Source organism: Xyrauchen texanus, chromosome 45 (assembly GCF_025860055.1).
Source record: "Xyrauchen texanus isolate HMW12.3.18 chromosome 45, RBS_HiC_50CHRs, whole genome shotgun sequence".
Lineage (NCBI taxonomy): Eukaryota > Metazoa > Chordata > Actinopteri > Cypriniformes > Catostomidae > Xyrauchen > Xyrauchen texanus.
Genome location: NC_068320.1, coordinates 8355983 through 8380135, shown reverse-complemented (window position 1 = coordinate 8380135; position 24153 = coordinate 8355983). Strand labels below are relative to the sequence as shown.

At 41.1% G+C, this 24153-nt stretch overlaps 1 protein-coding gene across 1 annotated transcript in view; it reads left to right on the top strand.

Moving 5' to 3' along the window:
* Nucleotides 1–24153, top strand: part of LOC127637426 (thyrotropin-releasing hormone-degrading ectoenzyme-like) — a 146772-nt gene that overhangs the window by 77199 nt on the left and 45420 nt on the right. The window contains exons 4-7 of the mRNA XM_052118471.1: nucleotides 9778–9932; nucleotides 17399–17512; nucleotides 22178–22315; nucleotides 23435–23500. Coding sequence (XP_051974431.1) covers nucleotides 9778–9932; nucleotides 17399–17512; nucleotides 22178–22315; nucleotides 23435–23500 — 473 coding nt within the window. The remainder of the gene's footprint in view (nucleotides 1–9777; nucleotides 9933–17398; nucleotides 17513–22177; nucleotides 22316–23434; nucleotides 23501–24153) is intronic.

Genomic DNA, 24153 nt, shown 5'->3' with positions numbered 1-24153 from the left:
GGGCTCAAGTGCAAAACATTGTGTACTTTTGCAGGGGTATTGCACAACTATGCCTGCCTTTTTGCAAGGGCTCAATGACAAGCAAGGACTCTGTCACAAGCATCGTTTACCCCTCTGCAAAGATATTGCACAACAAGGCACACTCATTCGCAGGGGCTCTACAATTCTAATAAGCTTGCCTACTCTTCTGTAGGGTCAGGCACAATAGTAGCGTGTCGCACAGTCATATGCAGGCATATGTTTGCATCATTCATCAATATTTCCTCTTCTTTCAGATTTGTCCTCACCTTCTGAAGACCTGGGTGTTGTCCTGAGTCTAATTATTTGGTTTTTATATATTTTGGGAGCAAAGGTTAAATTAGATTCTTATTCCTTTTGGGGTAAGCTCCGCTCCCCTGCCGTCAACGCCTCTGGCAGGATCTGATGGTTCAAGTAATTATCTGAGCACTTAACCGTAGGATGGGGCTTATGCCTAATATTATAAGTTTCTCTACATTCATAATAATTCAAATCATCCAAAGTCTTTTCTGTTAGAAGTGTAATTGACTCTGGACACATCACAATGTTTTTGCCCTATTCCAACCAGTGTTCAGAGGAGCTGAATATAATACAAGAATGTAATGTGAAAACTGGCAAATGTGTTAATCGTGTTAAACATTTTAATTTAATTTCATGTGTTAATGTGTAAATTTCAACAGCTCTAATTTATATATGTATAGTCTGTGTATAAAGTGAATGTTCAGCTGTGAGTGTGTGACTGTTTGCAGGTGTGTGTGACAGACAGAAGCTGCTGTGAGTAAAGATTTATGTTCACTTCCTCCTGCCTTCTGCATCACTTTCTGCAGTTTCCCCAAGAGCTGCTCACCCTAAAACAGCCTCAAAGAGAATTAATACACACCTACAGACACACCTGAATTACCTCAGGCTCTGTTGTGCATGTGTGTGTGTGTGTGTGTGTGTGTGTGTGTGTGTGTGTGTGTGTGTGTGTGTGTGTGTGTAAAACAGTGCTAAATAATTGTTTAGTGAAGTTTAATGTGATAGTTTCTTTCTTTCTCAAGTATCTTTTAGTAGCAGCTATGATACAGTGAATGACAGACAGAGATGGACAGATGAGGGAATTTCTCTAACTTTGCATCATCATGATTTCTGCAGGTTACGGCGCTCTGACAAAAACATTCTTTTCAATCTGTTATATCCAAAACTGCAACATGGATAAAATATCAATCATTACATTAAAACTATGATTATTTTTGAGTTGAATGACTGATTAGTTGTATCCTGGATTAAAGGTGAACTTATATCCCTGTAGTGATAATCAGACTGGGCACCAATTGAAATGAACCGGGGCACACAGTGTGGTCCACCCTCCCTTCTCTGTGTGGAATGCATTTGCATATTTTAAAGTGCACAGTTAGACCCTAACAATATTATCTATGCATAATTTATTTTACAATCAGTTTTCTAATTACATAGTCTAAATATGGTACTGAAAGATGAAATATAACTCATGCATTCATTTAAACCTTAATAGTTCAATTTGTGTGAACTATTGTGTTAATCAAACAACTGCAGTTTACATAAACAGTTCTATGAACAAACATGGAGTGGATGTGTTGCAGGTTGCTGTCTATTTTAGGAGTAAAATTTTGGGTTTAAATATTTGTCTTTGTGGCTTCTTTGTTTCAGCTTTTGCCACTTGGTAAGCTAATCTTGCTTAGAGAGGTCTTGATTAATTTTTATGGTCCTTAGCTCAACCTTAGGAATGGGGTTTTTAGATGTTGCACAGGATTTTGGTGATAAGAGACCACTAGTGGGCCATTAATAAGTCAGTTCCAATGTGTTGGTAGGTCCGGGGCTTTCCTTCTGAGATGTCTGGCAGTTGTCCTAGCAGCTTATCTGAAGGCTGTTCCACCATGATCCAATCAAATTAGAGCCATTTTCCCTTGCCTTGACAGTTAGTGATAGGCCATACAATAAACTAAGATTCCTTGAATTTAATTTTGTCTGATTGTTCACCACATCCTTTACAAAAAGTATGCACAAATGCATTAAACATAAACAAAAAACAACACCACAACCAAGCAGATCTATCACCAAGACTTGTGTACTGCTGCTGCTCCGAAGAGCCATGTGCCTCAGTGTATGCTATCTAGGTGTGCATTGGCCACCGGCCGAATGAGGTAACGCTATCAAACAAAATTTCTATGTGTAAGTGGGTCTGCTTGGCCGAATGGCTTAAAAAGCTAGTGACTTAACTCTTAATGTGTACCTTGACCAGAAATGCCCAGAGCGTATGTAACTAGTGTGAAATTATTTAAACTATTGATCTAAGATAGCGATGTGTGCCAGGCAAGATTTGGCTAAGGCTTACGTTGTTAAAGACACGCTTATGTGTCATGGCCAAAATCAGACCTTACAATACAAGCTGATAGAAGAAAAGCCCTAGCCACCACGACAGCATTTTTAGAGAAAAACTCTTGCAGCAGGCTGCAGTGAACCCGGCGTACTTGTAAATGAGCAAATAAAAATTGTAGGCAAACAAAGAGTATGCAAGTTGATTGGCTAACCGATTACATGTCAAACAACCAATCAACTTACAACATGCGAGCAGATTGGCTTAACATGTCACATGTGAGTGAACTGATGAGCTAACAGATAACACGTTCAAAGAACCTATCAGCTTAATCTAAACCTACCACACAGTTACATGCCTCAACTTCAGTCATACCCAAAGGACAATTCAATCAGGACCAAGGTCTAAACCTCTCTAGAGCAGGTTTAAAGCGAGTCCAGAGCTATGTGAATATTCCCTAGTGCTGAACGTGCTTTTATTCCTGCTCTCCATGCACTACCTCTCTCCCTGCTAAAGAGGCGCAGCTTAAAGCCTAATTTACTGTACATAATTGCAGCTGTGGTTATTTTAACAACATTATTGGAGATAACGCTACAAATACTGGCATTTTTGCTTAAACACTGCAGAAAACAAGAAAGAAGCATAGTGAAACTATCTTTATCTGTCTGATATGTGATTCAGATGGTTCAACTAAGCCAGGTCTTTGTCAGGAAAGTAAACATGCGCCTTTAGACAATAAAGATTTTTATTTTTATTAATCAGCATGTTACGAACCTTTCATAATAAACATTGTAACAAAGACTCAGGTAGGCTGGGATCCATAAGCAGTGTTTTATTGAAACTCACAGATATATGCAGGCAATGGTCAGGCAATGGGGAATCAGGGCTAACGTAGGCAGAGCAGGAGCGTTGTGAGGGAAGCAGGATGTCAGGGCAGGCAGCAATGGGCAATCACGAAGGGACAGGCAAGGTTCAGGTAGGCAGGCAGTAATCAATCGTAGTCAACAGGGAAAGCAAGGTCGGTAGGCAGATAATCAAACAGGAATGGTAGTAGAACGCTCAGTAGTGTAGCCGGAACAAACAAGACTTCGCAGTGAGTGTGTCACTGCGTGAAGCTTAAATAGAGGGAGCTGGGATAGGAATCAGCTGTGAATTAAATCAAGCCCGGTATGTGGGTGCATGGGTGATTGGTACTCGCGGAGGTGCTTTCGAAAGCATTTGTAACAGAGCCCCCCTCTTGTGAGCGGCTCCTGAAGCGAGGATCTGGTCGGCGCCGGGGTCAACCTCGAGGGCGGAGGGCCGGTCTTTCTGGATGGACTCGGTGGAATTCGGTGATGAGGTTGGGGTCAAGGATGTCATCGGCTTCGACCCAGGACCTCTCCTCCGGACCGTACCCCTCCCAGTCCACTAGGTATTGGACTCAACCCCGTAAACGTCTGGATTCCAGTAGTGTTCGCACCAGGAAAGCTTCCTCGCCGCCCACGATGATGGGGTTCGTCTCCTCCTCCGATCTCGGGGTTTGAGTAGGGAGACATGGAAGGTGGGAGAGATGCGGTAATTAGCGGGCGGTTGCAGATGGAATGATACAGCATTGATTCGTTTGAGGATTTTGAAGGGACCCACATACCTGGGACTGAGCTTTCTGCAGGGAAGGCGAAGACGTAGATCTCTGGTGGAGAGCCAAACCAACTGACCCGGGGAGTAGACGGGACTGGGACGGCAGCGCCGATCCGCCTGTTCCTTGGTTCGGTTCACGGCCCGTTGGAGGTGGACGTGAGCTTGGTCCCACACTGCCTCGCTGCGCTGGAGCCAGTCGTTGACTGCCAGAACCTCTGATGGCTCGCCGGACCAGGGGAACAGAGGGGGTTGGTACCCCAAGATGCATTGGAACAGGGTGAGGTTTGTTGCGGGTTTCAGGAGTGAATTCTGTGCGTACTCGGCCCACGGGAGGAAGCGGCTCCAATCGGCCTGGTTGTGATGGCAGTAGGTGCGGAGAAACCTGGTGATCTCTTGGTTCAGGCGCTCCGTCTGGCCGTTGGACTAGGGGTGGTACCCTGAGGTGAGGCTGACATTGATGTCAAGCAGACGGAAGAAGGCTCGCCATACCCTGGAGGTAAACTGGGGTCCGTGATCCGAAACGATGTCCTCTGGTAGGCCGTAGTAACGGAACACCCAGTGGAGGAGGAGTTCTGTGGTTTCTAGCGCTGTGGGGAGCTTGGGGACTGGGATTAAGCGGCATGCTTTGGAGAAGCGGTCAATGACTGTCAGTATAGTGGTGTGTCCACGGGAGACCGGCAGGTCGGTGATGAAATCCACCGCGATGTGGGACCAGGGACGGTGAGGTATGAGTTGTGGTTGGAGAAGCCCTGCGGGTGGTTGCTTCGGAGTCTTCGTCGCGTTGCAGGCGGAACACCCGCGCACGAAGTCGGTGGCATCTCCTTGTAGGGTTCCCCACCAGAAATGGTTCTGCAGCAGGCGTATAGTGGTAGCAATCCCAGGGTGCCCGGAGCTCGTGGCGTCATGAACCCAGCGGATAACTCTCTCTCGGAGGCTGTGTGGCACAAATGTCTGGTTGGGCGGGCAGTCGGGTGGAGGCGGATCGGTCACTTGAGCCTGAACGATGTCAGCCATGATGTCCCATTGGATCGGGGCCAGAATCAAGGTGGGCGGAAGGATGGGCTCAACACTGGAGCTCGGGGGCATGGCATCGTGTTGCCGGGAAAGTGAGTCGGCCTTGACGTTCTTTGAGCCTGGTAGGTAGGTGATGGAGAAGCAGAAGCGGGTGAAGAACAGCGCCCAACGAGCCTGCCGGGGGTTGAGCCTCTTGGCAGAGCGCAAATACTCCAGGTTACGGTGGTCTGTTAGGACTTGGAAGGGATGTCGAGCTCCCTCCAACCAGTGCCGCCATTCCTCCAAGGCGGCCTTCATCGCCATGAGTTCGCGGTTGCCGACATCGTAATTTCGCTCCGCGGGCGAGAGCTTGCGGGAGTAAAACGCGCAGGGGAACAGCTTGAGAGGATTGCCCTGGCGTTGCGAGAGAATGGCCCCTATGCCTGAGCTGGATGCGTCCACTTCCACTACGAAGGGGAGATCTGGGTCGGGGTGATGCAGAATGGGAGCCGAGGTAAACCGTTCCTTGAGCTGGTTGAATGCCCGGAATGCGTCGCTGGACCAGTGAAGCTTGGTGAGTCCCCCTTCACCATGGCGGTGAGAGGCGTGGCGACAGTGCTGAAGTTCCTAATAAAGCGGGGGTAAAAGTTGGAGAAACCTAGGAACCTCTGCAGTTCCTTTACAGTGTTGGGTTGTGGCCAGTTGAGGACCGCCTGTACCTTGCTCTCGTCCATGGCCACTCCCTCTGGGCTGATGACGTACCCGAGAAATGTCACAGTGGTTAGATGGAACTCGCACTTCTCGGCCTTGGCGTAAAGTTGATGCTCTGTCAGACGTTTCAGCATGGTCCTGACCTGCGTGATGTGTTCTTCCAGGGAGTTGGAGTAGATTAATATGTCGTCGATGTAGACGATTACACACCGGTTGAGCAAGTCGCAGAAAATGTCGTTGATGTACGACTGAAACACGGAGGGGCTATTGGACAGGCCGAAAGGCATCACCAAGTATTCATAGTGGCCGTTGGTAGTGGAGAAAGCGGTCTTCCACTCGTCCCCCTCGCGGATGAGGTTGTAGGCACAGCGCAGGTCCAGCTTGGTGTAGATCTTGGCAGATCGGAGTTGCTCGAGGACCACGGGAATTAAAGGGAGCGGGTAGCGGAACTTTACGGTGACATCGTTGAGCCTGCGCTAATCGATGCAGGGGCGCAATGACCCATCCTTCTTACCCACGAAGAAGAAGCTGGCTGCGGCTGGAGAAGTGGATGGCTGGATGAACCCCTTGGCGAAGTCTTCTGTAACAAAGACTCAGGTAGGCTGGGATCCATAAGCAGTGTTTTATTGAAACTCACAGATATATGCAGGCAATGGTCAGGCAATGGGGAATCAGGGCTAACATAGGCAGAGCAGGAGCATTGTGAGGGAAGCAGGATGTCAGGGCAGGCAGCAATGGGCAATCACGAAGGGACAGGCAAGGTTCAGGTAGGCAGGCAGTAATCAATCGTAGTCAACAGGGAAAGCAAGGTCGGTAGGCAGATAATCAAACAGGAATGGTAGTAGAACGCTCAGTAGTGTAGCCGGAACAAACAAGACTTCGCAGTGAGTGTGTCACTGCGTGAAGCTTAAATAGAGGGAGCTGGGATAGGAATCAGCTGTGAATTAAATCAAGCCCGGTATGTGGGTGCATGGGTGATTAGTACTCAGGTGAATCAGATCTCCGGTGGCCGATGGCGGAGTTGCTTTCGAAAGCGTTTGTGACAGTCATCATGGCATGGGTGGCAAGGAAAGCCTATTTACAATTAAATTAAGCAAACAGTATTTTAATGCTTCACTCTCTTTATGTAAATTGTGTGTTTGTTTGTTAGAAGATTCTCAATTTAAGGAAAATATAAAAAATGTCAATTCAGACTTTTATATTTATATTTAAAAACTATTTCAGGGGAAATTACAGCGTTTTTTAAATAATTCAAAAGGGCTCATATGTCCCAAATGTTCTGAATGTAAAAATATTTAAGCATAAAAACTGGACTGCTCTTATTCAGCTGCAAAATGAACTGTTTATCTCATCTTTTAATATTCATATCCAAGTGCCCTCGACTGATGAATTCTTGATGAAATATTTTAATCTTTTGGTAGATTAAAATACTACTTGTACTTTCTCTGGGCCCACAATTTCCTTATCATTGCCTAGTTCTGAAGAGACTATTTTGACTGTTTAATTTTTTTTACAAAGTACTATTGCTGCCAATGTGACAATTTATAAAAACTATTCAAAATATATATATAGTATATCATTTCATAGCCATATGACTCTGCGTAAGATACATATTATTATTTGGACCTTTGCTGAGAAGGAAATGTAGAGAGCAGACCTCTTAGACCTCTTTAATTGAGTACCCCTGATTTATCAGACGATCACAGTCTATTTCCATATTGTTAAAATGTATAATTACACTATTACAGAGAAGTTGCAATAATTGCACACCTCTGAACGGCTCTGCACAAAGTGACAGTGTTGAATGCTGCAATAAACTAAAAATTTCTCTCTTTCAGCTCATTAAAATTTATTGTCTGGTTCTTGGACAGACAGGTCTTTGGCTGGTTCTGGGCTCCAGCTCTAATTACCACTGTAGTCTCTCTCTCTCTCTCTCTGTCAAAGAACATTGGTGATAATTGCAGTATGAGTCTGTATAAAAGCTCATTTAAAGGATCATCTATTCTCTTTCTTATCACTAATCAACGGCCAATTAAAGCTGCTCTGTCTGATTTTGATTTCCACATATTTATTTAATAGAGCACAGCGCTCCAGACTGTGCCTAAATGGTCACAGCGATCGTTTTTCCTGCCGGTGTGACTCAATTTTGTTATAGGATGCACTGGTGTGATTACAGAGTTGGCCAACTCTCACTCCCGTTATCTCTCCATTTATTCATTTTCTGTTAAGCAATATCAGATGGCAAAAAAAAGGCAAAAACTGAATGAAGTGGCTTTTCACATAGCACCACCTTTAGAAAAATTACCATGAATGTACTATAGGAACACTAACTGTATAAACTATATTATTTTAGGCAAAAATATATTTATAATAAACATGAAAAGTGAAAAACATGAAAAGAAAATGCTGGAAAGCAGAACAAATGTGGCAGAAAACACAATTTGAATTCCATTATAATATCTATAAAGACAGCCTTCATTCTTTCAATTTCAAACCAGGCACATCTAGGCAGACCTTCTTCTCCAACACTATTAACAGCAATATAAACAACGCCCGCACTCTTTTTGCTACTGTAGAGAGACTAGAAATCCCCACAACACGGGTTGCCTGTGAAATGCTCGCTGATAGCAAATGCAATGAGTTTGCATCTTTTTTCATGAAGAAGATAAATGATATTAGAATGACGAACAACTCGTCCTCATGTTGCACTTAGGTCAGACAGCACCAACTACAAAAACTTCAGAAATGAGTCACTATGTCTGATCTTGAGGAAATTGATGGTAAAACCCTGGAAGAAATAGTACAGCATTATAAAATGTCAACCTGCTGTCTTGACACACTCCCCACATCATTTTTCAAAAATGTGTCTAACTGTCTGGAAAAAGATCTGTTAGAAATAGTAAATGTGTCAATTCAGGTACAGGCACATTTCCCAAGTTCCTGAAAACTGCAGTTGTCAAGCCCCATCTTAAAAAGAGCAATCTCAATCACTCAATATTGAAAAATTACAGACCAATTTCAAATCTTCCTTCAAAAGGCTAAATCATTGAAAAACTTGTTTACAATCAGCTGAAAAAATTCTTAATCTTGAATGGCTACTTGGACAATTTACAGTCTGTTTTCTGACCGCATCATGGCACAGAGACGGCACTCATAAAGACCCTTAAATGATATTATGCTAAATACTGATTCAGGCAAAATATCAGTGCTGATATTATTAGATCTCAGTGCTGCTTTTGACATTGTTGACCACAACATTCTCCTAGACAGATTGGATAAACTGAGTAGGGCTCTCTTTCCTACTCCGCTAGTTCAGATCTTATCTAGAAGGGAGGGGTGTCTATGTGAAAATAATCGGAGTTGACATCCATGACATGTGGAGTCCCACAAGGCTCAATTCTTGCACCGCTCCTGTTCAACCTGTATATGCTCTCACTACGCCAAATTATGAAAAATAACCAAATTGCATACCATAGCTATTCAGACGACACCCAGATCTACAGTATCTAGCCCTATTGCCAAATGACTACAGCCCCATATACTCTCTGTGCCAGTGCATTAATGAAATTAACAGTTGGATGTGCCAAAACGTCCTTCAGTTAAACAATGACAAGTCTGAGGTCATTGTATTTGGCAACAAAGGTGGAATTCCAAAGGTGAATACATACCTTGACTGCAAGGGTCTAAAGACAAAAAAATCAAGTAAGGAATCTTGCTGTCATTTTGGAGTGTCCATTCAAGATGTAGAGAAACTTTTTCATGTATTCATCACCAGTAGGGTGGACTACTGCAATTGACCGACACACTGTCATCTCCTCCCCACTGCAGCCTTGCAGTTGCATCAGTCACCATGCCAATTGCAATTTCTCTTTCAAACCTCTGCAGCTGCATTCAGCTGAAATCAGAGAAACATGGAAATAAGATGCACCCCTTCAGCCCGACTGATAAACATGTTACAGCTTTAAACAGTTCCTCTTCCTCACTGACTCATTATAAGATCTGGATTTAACAGCGCCAGAGGTTTATCTGCTTCCGTTGTCATTGGTAGATGAAATCATTGTTGGTCCCCGTCATTGACCTCTGACCTTGCTCTGTGTGTGCAGATCTGCTGGCCGTGCCGAAGCATCCCTATGCAGCCATGGAGAACTGGGGTCTGAGTGTGTTTGTGGAGCAGAAGATCTTATTGGATCCTGGCATCTCCTCCTCCTCCTATCAGATGGAGCTCACCATGGTTGTGGTGCACGAGATCTGTCACCAGGTAAAACAATCATTTACTTCACATAGTTTTATGGTCACAGCTTCAACTTCATTTTTCTGTTATGAAGACATTCAGACTTCTGATTTATAGCTGCAGTATCTGTTAATAACAAATCATAACGGTCAGAATTAGTCAAATCATGTCAGTAGATCAGTCAGGGTGTCTTGTCTAGAATCTGCTGTTGTTCGTTACAAGTGCTGCACCTCGATTAAGATCCACGACTTCAATCAGGCCTGCAAATCACTCATTCTGTTTGAGAGTCTAATACACGCCAGTTCCTGCAGTGATTTATATTCAATGCTGAAGATATCTCTTTTCAATATGACGCTGTTAAACCATCACACTCAGTAAAGCTCTCCTGTGCCGATTCAGTATTTCCTGTCAATGCTGTTTATGAGGGTTGTGGTCTGACACTAGATTCATAATGATATGAAATTAATCACTTCTCAGATCTGACTGCTGTTCAGAGAAAGAAACACAGAAAAAGTTAAACTTCAGAAGTCACAGAGTCAATGAGAGAGTAAAGATGGTCAATTGTTCAGTTAAAGAGCTGACATGAGCAGATGTAGTTGGACCTTTGGAGAATTTGAAACTGGAAAGTGTCCATTGGGATGGTACAAGTAAAGATTTTTTTCTTTGCTCATCCCTCTTTCCATCTTTTTCTCTCTGTCTTGCTCTCTCTAGAGGGCTTTCCACTTATCTGTGTGTCTTTCTTGTGTTTAACCAGTTTTTTGGAGCTTTGCATCATTGCAGACTATTAGACACAGATCAAACAAGTAGCCAGGGATAATTGTTTTATTTTATTTGTTGGCTATGAAATGATGTTAATAAAAGGACTTTAACCCCTCAAATGCATCATCATGAATTGTAAAGGAAACAATGCTGAACTTATTATCTGTATCCCCTTATTATTCAGCAGCTTTTGTTTGCAGCTCTTATGTTGCAGAGAATAGTGTATCTCCATGGATTTTGTTATGGTGGATTATTTATGAGCTTTCTGGAGATTTTCTGCACTCATAAGTATCGTTCTGGATTCATCTTTTGAATAGTCTTCCTCATGTTTTGCTGAATCACAGCTCTACATTGTGTTCTAGGTGGCACTGCATGGATAAAAAAACATATTCACCCTGCAGCCGCGGTTCTTTTTCTTTTCTTTTTGTTTGTTTTTATCTCATTCTCATTTCTTCAACAGATAATAAAGCTCTGTCTGAACTCAGTTAGCTTTTTCAGAGACTATTTAGATGGGGCACTTTTGTTAAAATTAATGGCAGAAATTGGAACACCCAATATGGTGGATGTAGAAACTGAAGTCCCGCCTCACAGGTAAAATAACAAATAAAATAATCAGCTTTTAGATACAGACATCGTCTGTCAATCATCTCCAGAACGCACATGCACATTAGCTAGTCCAGCTGGAAAAATTGTGTTTTTTAATCATGATCTGAGGTAAAAGAACAGTTTATGCTACCAATGTTGTCAGACTTTACTGCTGATTTGAAATATGTTCTTTGTTCGTAATCTTGGCCAACCATTCAAGTAGATAGGAGCTGGGCTTTTATGCTGCTTGAATCCATAGAAAATAGCTGATAGGAGCATTTCCAAGATGGTAGAATAGTACAAGTAGTATGGGTAGTATGCAGTTCCGCACTCAGCTTGAGTTCAGGCATAAACTCTGAATGGCGCAAGCTGATAGGCTCTTTGAAGCCAATCAGCTCGCTAACATGTGATATGTCAAGCCGATCGGCTCACATAAGCTCATAGGTCCTTTGACGTGTAATCGGGTATCCAAACAACTTGCCCTACACTTAAATTTGTTCAGTTATCAAGGAAGCCGGTTTTACTGCTGCAAGAATTTTCTCTGAAACCCTTACTCCCCCAAGCTACAACTGTCTAGATCAGCTACATGGAAATTGTATTTATGTCTATTTGTGCTGCTGCAAGTCATACAGTTTGTCATTAACAGTATGTCTGTGTATGTTCTAGCAGTAGCAAGTCTCCATACTTGCTCTGCAGCAGCAGCATTAGAGCTGTAGATATAGTCCGCCAAGACCGATATCCTATCAATATGTCATACCTACCTTAACATGCTATATCTTTCTGAGAGTTGTCATGACTGAACTTTGGTTTTGTACAGGAAACACTCTAACATGGAGCATCAAATCATGAAAAACAGTATAAATGTGCATATTTGATATGCGTATAGCTTAAATTTGGCAGGATATCTCAGATCTTAATGTTCTCAACATGTAAAAGCTCTGTTTTATGATCAGGAATAATTGAAAGAAGAAACAGTGAAGGTTTTAAATAATGATTTTGACCAGTGACACTATTTACAGCCAGAAAACTGAAAGATGGCCACACTGTCCAGCAGTACATTAACATCCACACAAAATACACATTTAAACAAAGTACTGTCATTTACTATGTATATAACACCATTGATAGGATATTGGCAAACCTTATCTGCTACGCTGCTGCTGCTATAGACTTGCTCCTGCTAAAACATACACAGACAAACTGAGTTAAGCATGTGGACATACTGCTGCACAATTAGAAAAACACAAGACATGCTGCATCAAGCATGTATGACATGCCGCTGCACAATTAGACATATATACAATCCCCATGTAGCAGATCTAGAGATTTGATGCTGGGGTGGAGGAGGGTTTCAGAGAAAATTCTTGCAGGTGGAACAGACTTACTTACAAACTGAGCAAATTTAAAATGTTAGGCAAAGGGAGAGTATGCGAGTTGATAGGTTACCTGATTACCCATGCCTGAACTTAACTTAAGATCTTATTAAAACCTTTTCTATTATGATTATTTGGCATTTGAAGCAGAGCAATGACAATGGTGTTGATAAGTCTTTTGAATGTATTATGTTTTATTTCATGTTTTTATATGTCTTATATGTATTCTTATATGTTGAATGCTTTCTTTTAACTTTATTATTTTGGGAAGCACTTTGGTCAAGAGAAGTTGTTATTAAATGAAGGTTGTAGGTTCGATCCACACAGCCACCACCATTGTGTCCTTGAGCAAGGCACTTAACTCCAGGTTGCTCCGGGGGTATTGTCCCTGTAATTAGGGCTCTGTAAGTCGCTCTGGATAAAAGCGTCTGCCAAATGCATAAATGTAAATGTAAATGTGCTATAAAAATTTTTATTGTATTGTATTGCATTGTAGTTTGAAAAATGAGACAGTCCAAATTAGCAAACACTGTGGGAGTGTTTTTTTTTTAAAAGAGAGGGGAAAAGAAAGGGAGACAAAGAGAGAGTGAAAGAATGAGAGGGATTAGCTGTCATGCTTTTTGAATTTCGCTGGAAGCTGTTTCACACTTTCTGCTCATGTTTATGTTTTAATTTGTCACCATTTTCCAACCAAATTGTTTCCTAATTCCATCCATATGACCACTTTAGATTGCAATTTTAATCTCATGTCAGTCATTTTCCTATATAGTTTTCCACTATATTCAGTGCAGTAGTCAAGCTCAAATCATGTGGGTGGGAGGGGCTTATGTTGATTTTACATATTGATTGTCTCATATATTGAGAACACAATAAGATCAGTGGTTCTCAACCAGGGGGTTGGGACCCACTAGGAGACCTCAGCACACTTCCAGGGGGGACTCAAATCTCTTAAAATTATTAAAAATATGGTAGATGATTATAATTGTTATATAATTATTGTAATTCAACTTACTGAAAATGCAAAAATAAATAAATAAATAAATGTAATTCCCTTTAACAGCTTGATTTTTATGAAGAACATAAAGTTCTAGACATTTCAGGAATCACAAAATGTCTCATGATTAATTGTTTTAATCTATTTACGCTAATAGTTTCTCACACTAAAAAACTTATTGTAGAAGTATTTGAGGAAATATCTTATAATAGACATATCTTATTATATGAATATCTAATAGCATACATTGGGGGCCTTTGAATATTTTCTTCAACAATAGGGGGCCTTGGAGTTCAAAATGTTGAGAACAACTGCAGCAGATCACCCTAATACAGCTCTTATTCTGTAACATATTAAAAGTTCTTGATTAGTGGACAACAGGCTATTTGCTGCTCTACACTGAAACTGTACTCTCTACTCTCTCTCTCTCCTGGCTAATTTTAATGTCATATAACAGCAGATTGTTGGTAAATTTGCCCCCCCACCAACAGTATGGCTAATATGTCACATTCACTCAATCACTCTTCATTTCTCATCTCATTTCAGGCTCTCAGAATAAAATAATTGGGCGGCACTTGCACTGTCCTCCATATGCAGTTATTCAGCCAATCACACGATGAGTCTATTAGAGGCTGATACAGCTGATGTTGAGTTTTCTTATTTTCTCTCAGATAGTCTTGAGGAAAGAAGACACTCTGAGTCCTCTGACTGTGTATCAGTTTGAGAGTGAAGCTTCAGTTTTAATATGTCGCATATCATCCAATTGTTGCATTAAACAAACAGTTGCACATGACGTATGAAGATAAATGGCTAAGCTCTTATCCGTCGTGTCAAAACTGTAAGCTGCTCTTGTATTCTCTGCTCATTTATATCAACACTCTCCTCATTTATTGAAGACAGCATCTATAAACACATATACATTTGGGGGTCTCATGCTGTCACTCTGAATACTGACACATAAATCAGCATTTTTCATATTCTCTTATTATGGTTAGGAGCAGCTTAGTTCAGATTTACTCATTTTCACATATGAACAAGATAAGCAGTTGCATTTATTTGTTTGATTAGCTCATGCAGGTAGTGTGTGGATGTTTCTGTACCAACAATTTGCATTCTGCCTCACTTTCTGCATAGGCAGTTCCTTTCTAAGGCAGCATCCTAACTAAAATCAGAATCAGCTTTATTGCCAAGTTTGCTTACACATACAAGGAATTTGTCTTGGTGACAGGAGCTTCCAGTGTTCAACAATACAAAAACAATACAAAAACAGCAGCAAGACATAGATAATTAAAAGCAAAAAAAAAAAAAAAAAGAATAATAAAAATAAATAATTATACATATACGTACATACACTCACCTTCATACATACCCACATACACATTACAAATTCGTTATATAAAGAACAAAAATACAGTATATTATGTACAGTGCAATGTATGTAATGGCAGAAGTGGATATGTTGGATAATATAAATAGACTTCACTGTGTATTGCACATAATTATTGCTCAATGGGGCAATTTAACTGTTCATGAGATGGATAGCCTGAGAGAAAAAAACTGGTCCTGTGTCTGACGGTTCTGGTGCTCAGAGCTCTGAAGCGTCGGCCAGAAGGCAACGGTTCAAAAAGGTAGTGGGCTGGATGAGTGGGGTCCAGAGTGATTTTTCCAGCCTTTTTCCTCACTCTGGAAGTGTACAGTTCTTGAAGAGGGGGCAGGGGGCAACCAATAATCCTCTCAGCAGTCCGAACTGTCCTCTGAAGTCTTCTGATGTCTGATTTTGTAGCTGCACCAAACCAGACAGTTATTGAAGTGCAGAGGACAGACTCAATGACTGCTGTGTAGAACTGTATCAGCAGCGCCTGTGGCAGGTTGAACTTCCTCAGCTGGCGAAGGAAGTACAACCTCTGCTGGGCCTTTTTCACAATGGAGTCGATGTGTATCTCCCACTTCTGGTCCTGTGAGATGGTAGTGCCCAGGACCCTGAATGACTCCACTGCTGCCACAGTGCTGTTTAGAATGGTGAGGGGGGACAATGTTGGGTTGTTCCTCCTAAAGTCCACAATCATCTCCACTGTTTTGAGGGTGTTCAGCTCCAGGTTGTTTTGACTGCACCAGACAGCCAGCCGTTCAACCTCCTTTCTATATGCAGACTCATCATCATCTCGGATGAGGCAGATGACAGTGGTGTCATCTGCAAACTTCAGGAGCCTGACAGAGGGATCTTTGGTGGTGCAGTCATTGGTGTAGAGGGAGAAGAGTAGTGGGGAGAGCACACATCCCTTGGCTGGTGGTACAGGTGGTGGAAGTTAATTTTCCCTGCCTCACAAGCTGCTGCCTGTCTGTTAGTAAGCTCGTAATCCACTGACAGATAGACATGGGAACAGAGAGTTGGTTTAACTTAAGTCTGGATAATAGCTGGGATGATTGTGTTGAAAGCCGAGCTGAAATCCACAAAAAGGATCCTTGCATATGTCCCCAGTCTGTCCAGATGTTGCAGGACATGATGCAATCCCATGTTGCCTGCATCATCCACAGACCTGTTTGCTCGATAAGCAAATTGAAGGGGATCTAGAAAGGGTCCAGTGATGTCCTTCAGGTGGGCCAACACCAGTCTCTCAAATGATTTTTGGTTTCTTAGGGAAATTGGAGAGCTCCACACCGAGGCGACCATCTGCGGATGAACCTCATAAATTAATTGAAGCATTTTTCAGAGGCAACAGTCTGTTAACAGTCACTAAGCTGTTCTAGAGAGTTTTATATCTTAAAGAATATCATTAAAATGATGCTGCTTCATAAAAGGAAATGTGCTGTATATGTTGCAGTATATAGGAACAGAGTGAACTCTTCCTCCTGTGTATCTGTTCATGAAGCAGGTGAGCTTGTCTTGAAGACATTGATCATGATGTGTAATTGAGCGAGGTCTTTCACTTCCTTGTCTTCTTTCTAGAGTAGTTTAACTTCATCAGGCAAGAACAGCAAAACCTAAACTGTCAGATTCTGACAGATGTTTTTGGACATTTGGTCATTTTGTAGCTTCCAGATGGGACGTTCCATTATCTAAACTGCATTATTCTCTATTCTGTCATTGACTGTGTTTGGGGGAGCATCCAGCTATAAATGCAGTGAAATAGAAAACTGTGCTGTAATTGTGTAGCTATGGTCATTGATTGTTTTGGCCTCTATTAATCAGAGTTCAACAGCTCAGCTTGAAGACTTTTGTGAACAACATTTCTCTTTGTATTGAGTCAAGGAGCTGTTAGAAGTGGCTTGTTTTTACTTCACTTCTACTGTGAAGGGCTCGAGTTATTTGTTAAATATGTGTTAAATTTGTTCAACTCTTCTAATGAAACATGTAATGTGCTTTTCCAGATATTGTTGAAATAGGAGGGTTATTAAAAAGTGGATTGTTGGACAACTTAAAGTCTCCAAACTAGATGCAATGTGATGAAGCACTGAGTGATGAAAGCGCTTTAATGTCAATCTTTTAATGTGAGTTTTTATACTAACCAGCTGCAACCTCAGCAGTAGATATTTTGTAATTTTCTTTCTCTTTCTGTAATTTTGCATTTGGTTAGCTACGCCCACCTTGAAATGCCATTGGTCCACATAATATTAAACATCAAATATTTTCTGATTGGTTGTGATTGGCTGTTTTATATCTATGATGCTTGCTCTGTTTCTCTGTTAATGATTCTACATTAGTTATTTTCTTTAATATAAATGTAATCTTTAAAATGGTGACTCTTTTTTTTCTCTATTAATGATTCTTTGTTGTTCTCTAGTGGTTTGGTGATCTTGTCACTCCAGTTTGGTGGGAGGATGTTTGGCTGAAGGAGGGATTTGCTCAGTTCTTTGAGTACATTGCAACTGATTTCCTCTTTCCAAAGTGGAACATGGTAAGAATATTGTTATATTTAAAATGATCACCAGTGAGTACTGTAACGTTCAGTTTATTCCATTCAAATTAATTATCCAGAACCTTGAATGGAAAAAACAAAATCATTGTTTTGATGTACTCTTACTTGTGTTAATCAAAAATTTGTATTCTTACCTGTGTGAGTCACAAAATGTGTTTAATGGGATGAAAAATAATGTGAGCATATGCGAGGCATCGACAAACTATGCTGATAGTGCCACAAAAGGCCGTGGGGAACCAGATGGCACTGAGACCACGGGGGACCAGAGGACACTGGAGACTAGGGTGGTCCAGGGGACCAGGGCTGAGCTGGCGGAGGACCTGTAGGCCAGGGCAGACCAGGCAACCACGGTTGAGCTGGCGGACGGCCAGGCCACCAAGGTTGTCCAGGTGAAATGGCAGAAGACCACGGTGGATCCGGTGGAAGTCCAGGTGCATGGCCTGGCGAGATGGACGTAAGCCTTGGAGCAGTACCTGGAGAGGCTGATGAGGCAGCATGGCATGGTGGGGCTGACTCGAGCCCCTCCGCTATTGACAGCATGCCAAATACGCTTACCTCAATATACGCTCCAAAACTATATGTACCAGCAAACTTATAAAATACAGCTGTTTTGTAGAGAAAACACTTGAAGCTCCAATTGTGAAATTAAATGAGTATGCAGGTCATCAGTATATCAAAGGCAATTTATCTGATGTTTACTGTCACTGATGGTCTTTACTGTTAATTATCAGTCATGTAGATTGAAATATGTTTGTGTCTTCTGCTCATTATGACTCAGTAACTTTGTTGAGTTTTATCTTGAGCTAGTGTGCATATTGTTCAGGTGACTCACAGCTGATGTGCCCTCGACTGAAGATCTTATACACTAAGGGCAGAGTACACCAGGGGCTGTGCATGCTAAAAACAGCCTATAGAGTAAATGAAAGAGATTTAGTGCTTATTACATGCAGAAGGCAATCTGTAAACATTTTCATTCATCCCCAAAGGCAGTTGCTCAGCTGATACATGGAGGGGTGAGTTCCCCATCAAAAGTTGAATGGTGAAGCTGGTTGAAAAAGGAAGTTTTGCTTTTTAAGCTAATTAAAATGCCTGGTTGTGAAACCAGCAAACAAAAAATATGCTGGTATTTTCCATAAGGTATGACCCTATGAACCATGAGTTCACAGCTGTTGAATACGATTACATTTGATGAAACACTTTCATTCCACATGAGCGCTGCACGTATGCGCTCACATACACATTCACACGCTGACCTTCCTGTCCCATCTGTCCCAATATTTCATATTCAAAACACATGGATCATAAGGCATCAGTCAAGTAGAAAACACTATTTAGAGAACTTATTTTAACATAATTTCTGGGAGAGATTGCATCATTCATGTCTGGCCAGTTTTGATGGAAAATCTTCAGCAGAATGCTGATCAGACAGCTGTAAAAGTTTCCCTGCCACAATATGGATGTGATTGCTGCTTTAAAAGGGGAAGGACTCTAAAACAGAACTGGAAACACTGAGAAATATACTGATTTAGTGTTTCCTCTGCAAAAATCTGCCAATTTCTTTGAAACACTGGAATTTCACGGGCCTCTTCACCTGCTCATAACGTCTGGACTGTTGGTTTTCTTCCACTTTCTTTTGTTCATTTTGTCATATGGATACTCTCAAAGAAGCTGGTTACTCATCAGGCATTGCTCGGAGGTGCTTTAAAGTGCTTGATCAGTTTGTATCTCTGGATCTTCACATACTTTCAGCTGCTTTTATAGTATGTGAAGATGTTGGATGTTAATAAGCAGGATCTAAATGAAGGATTATTGGATGTAAGTACCTTATTGAGTTCAGCACATATGGGCCAGATGGAAGCTCTTCTCAGTGCTCTCATTTTATAGTGCACGTTACGTGACAAACATAAAATCAGCTCAACCTCACCAGCTGTTGTGTAACTCTCTCTCTCTCTCTCTCACACACACACTTTTATATAAGTCTATCTTATGCCTCATGTAATTTCTTTAAAGGGTTAGTTCACCCCAAAATTTTAATTATCCCATAATTTTCTCACCCTCATGCCATCCTAGGTGTATATGACTTTCTTCTTTCAGCCAATTATTCAGAGTTATATTGAAAATATCCTGGCTCTTCTGACCTTCCAAGCTCTTCCAAGAATATATGGTACCTTTGATTTTGAAATCCAAAAAAGCGCATCCGTCCATCAAAAAAGTATTCCATATGGCTCCAGCAAAGCAATGCATTCTTGTATGAAACATATCTATATTTATAACTTTATAAACTATAATCACTGGCTTCTGGTAACAGCCGTCCGCACGTTCATAAGAGAGCCGAGTTCCGGCGTATGACATAGACGTAGCGTAAGCACCGGTGAGAAGTGACGAATGCGGAAGCGCAGAGGAGAGAGCAAAACAAAACACTGGTCACAAATTAAAAGACAACAACAAGGATTTTTAAAGAAAAAGTATTTCGATATATGAGAAGATGAGATTGAATTTTTTGCCAAGCCCTGTTTGTTTGAACTGGAGTACACCAACCAGGTACTCCGGGAGATAGAGGAGGCTGCAGCAGCGGCACAAACAAAAGCATCTGGTAGATGGAGAGTACGGGAGACGTGGTGGTGCTCATGTAGGAAATGCGAGGTAATGCCAACAGAGGCTGAGAGTGTTTGCTGCCATGAATGGACGATTGGAATGACTGGATAGATGCATGAATGCAAAATTTTAAGACTAACTCATATCTACAGTATAGCTAAAACCACTTCGGCATTTTCCTTTGCTGTAAACAACACGCGCTTCCATGTTCGTCACTTCTCATCGGAGCTTACGCTTACACCTACAACGTATGCCGGAACTTAACTCTCTTGTGAACGCGCAGACAGCATGAACTAACCCTTTTTGGGTGAACTAACCCTTTAAGCTGCTTTAGCAGAATTTCAGAATATGGGATAGAAAGTGTTAAAATGATCATGCTTTGAAAACACTGGAAAAATAATTAAATTACCACTAACCAGGATTTGTTTTTGAAGTGTTTTTGCACAATGTGGAATTATATCTGTTGCTACTTTTTTGAAAACAAGATTTAATGGTTCAAATTAATATTACTGAATATATTGTAGGTTATGTATTTGTTTTAAAGGGATATTTCTCATAAATAAATGTAATCATATACTCTCCCTCATGTTCTTCCAAACCTTTCTTTCCTTTGTGGAATACAAAAAGAGATGTTGGGCAGAATGACAACCTCAGTCTCATTTCACATTCACATACAGCAGCCATATCACCCTGCAGCTCTTGCCTGATTGCCCTCTAAAGCTAAGCAAGATTGAGACTGGACAGTACCTGGATCAGAAGGTCACTGGTTTGATCCACACAATCACCACCATTGTGTCCTTGTGCAAGGCACTTAACTCCAGGTTGCTCCGGGGGGATTGTCCCTGTAATAAGTGCACTGTAAGTCGCTTTGGATAAAAGCGTCTGCCAAATGCATAAATGTAAATGTAAATGGATGGGAGACCTCCTGGGGAAAACTAAGGTTGCTGCTGGAAGTGGTATTAGGGAAGCCAGCTGGGGGTGCTCACCTTGTGGTCTGTGTGGGTCCTAATGCCCCAGTATAGTGACGGGGAAAACTATACTGTAAAAAAGCACCGTCTTTGAGATGTTAAACCAAGGTCAATCCCAGGGCACTCCTTGTAAAGAGTAGGTGTGTAACCCCTGTGTCCTGGCCAAATTCCCCCCATTGGCCCTTATCTATCATAGCCCCCTAATAATTTCCATCCCTGAACTGTCTGCTTCCCGCTACACTCCTCTCCACCAATAACTAGTGTGTGGTGGGCGTTCTGATACACTATGGCTGCTGTTGCATCATCAGGTGGATGCTGCACACTGGTGGTTGTTGAGGAGATTCCCCCTATACTAGGTAAAGTGCTTTGAGTGCCTAGAAAAAGCCCTATGGTGGGGGCTGGTTCTGGTTTTGTTTGGTCTGTATGTTTGAAGGTTTGCTCACCTTATAATATTGACATAAAAACTTTGATCAACATTTGTTTCTGGATTCATTTCTGTATGTTGTTTGTTTCAGCCTAAATCCATTGATTAAAATATCCTGTTCTGTTGGATTAATGTCTTAAATTAGATTTTTAATTAAGCTCGCAAAGCTTTTAATGAGCGAGAATTATTCTTAATTGATCCGATAATAAAAGGGTAACATACAATTTACAGTTTCAAACCCAAACTTATAACACCTGATAGTTTCTCTTAATTATCCATATTTAAATAATACATTGATGAGCAAGTCATAAAATAATACAATCTTAATGATGTTTCAGTTTAAAGTGCTATTATGAATATGGTCAGTCAGCACAGGGATTTTGCTGGAGGGCCCATTGTGAAGACATTTAGAATATGAACCTGCAGTGTAATGCTTTAATATATAATACATGTGATTCATATTTAATCCATTTTCATTTTTACATGTTTACAGATAAGTAAGACAGGAAAGCACTCTAAGATGCTCCAGAGAAAACCATGTACCCCCTCAGTTATGACAGTTTAAAAACAAATAAAGTCTAAGTTTCTCTCTCCATCTCTCTCTCTCTCTCTCTCTCTCTCTCTCTCTCTCTCTCTCTCACACACACACACACACAGGAGAATCAGAGGTTTCTCACTGATGTTCTTCACGAGGTGATGTTATTGGATGGTTTGGCGAGTTCTCATCCAATCTCTCAACAAGTGTTTGAAGCCACAGACATCGACAGAGTGTTTGACTGGATCGCATATAAGAAGGCAAGAGCTTCTCTTATCATCTTAGTAAAAATGAATGCAAACTTTGATTACCTTCATGTGCTTTTGCTTGAATGAATAGGCCTGTACTTTAATTAAAGATACATATTTATCTTTTTTTATTATGGCCATCCAGTCGTAGAGAAAATAATTCCAAAACACCAAACTCACGATTTACATATATATTTATGTTTCCAGTACTTTTAAATCCAGTGAACGTCTGAATTTGCTTACTGTTTCTTCTACCAGCATTAAAGAGTCACTTTTTATAGTTTGTCTGTGTGATTTCTTTTTAATGAAATAGCACTGTTTTATCCCTCTTCAGAGACACAAGAATAATAGTTTAATTAAAAGCTTGTTTTTTAGCAAGTCGAGGGGAAGAAACTTTCACAGAAAGATTGTGAGGTTTTGTGTCCTCGGGGACTCTAATGAGTTAATAAACATTTAATCTCAGACTAACTTAATCTATTTAATGAGCTCTTTCTCACTAGAATGCACTTTAAATAACTCCGGCACCCAAATATATCACCTCATCACATATATCGGAAAGCCATTAATTGCATTAAAAGGGGTAAGGTGAAATCTTTGTCTTCTATTAAAGTCCAGATGCAGATAAAATCTCTTTATGAACTCAGGATTTGAGTTTTTACCAAACTTCAACTTTTCATTCATTAATTGTAAGCGGTCAATCAAACCAGAGAGGATTTGTAATTGGTTCTTGCAGAGGGACCCCTTGCCCCTCTCTCCTTTTCTTTCAGGTTGTGTAGTATTATGAACACTGTCAGTCACAGTGACACATAGTGTCTCTTATCGCTTCCTCCTGATACTCTTAACACTGAAATCACACATCACATCACATGATTGAGTGCATTAACAAAAATATCAGCTTTACATTTCTGATTTAAAATCCTCCGGAATGCCTTGCCTAGACTTCCATTGTAATTGACAGTGACAATGCTGTCCATAGAGACTAGTTTGTTTTAAACCTACCACATTTCTGGCATTTAAAACTCTGCATTTATATGTTCAGTTTTGTCTTTCTGTGAACTGTTGGAATGACTACACTGGCTCGGATATATATGTGAGTCTGTTGTTGAATGCGTATTTACTGTGTGTGTGCAGGGTGCTGCTCTGATCCGTATGCTGGCTAACATCATGGGACAATCTCTATTCAAGAGGGGCCTCAATGTAAGTCAATAGTTGCTCCTCTTTCACTCCATATGTATTTCTTTTTTCTTTCTTTTCACGGTAACACAGACGCTTTGAGAATGAGTGCATGTTCACAGATTTTTCTTCTTTTCTCCTAAAGTGTTATGAATGTATGAATTATACATTGTACTTCATAATTAGGCTACAATTTTAACAGGGTTGTGGCATAATATCTACAATAATTTTCAGTTCAATTCCTTGCTTGTAATTTTTATTTTGTTTCTGAAGCTCATCTGAAGTCATCGTTCCATCCTTTAATTAACATTCCCATTAAAGCTGAATGTGTTATGAATAAATCTCACCATTTTAAACATGACTCTCAACAAATGATCATGCTCTCTCAGGTTGTTCTGAGTGTCTCATGTGGTTTTGCTTCAAGCTATTGGGAGATTACACAGCCATCTCAGTTTACATGCTTTTCTTATCTTTAGAGCTGAAACAGCTTGTCACGGTGCCACGTGCTGTTATCAGCTTGAGGTGAATGTTAAATGTTCATTTCCTAGATACATTTAATTTCAATCAGAAAACCTGCTGTTAAAAGGGTTTACAGTGATGGCTATAATATTGTCAACCTATTATAAAAGCAGTTTTGTTGTGTAGTTCCTCTAATCTATTGTGCCTCTGTTATAGCT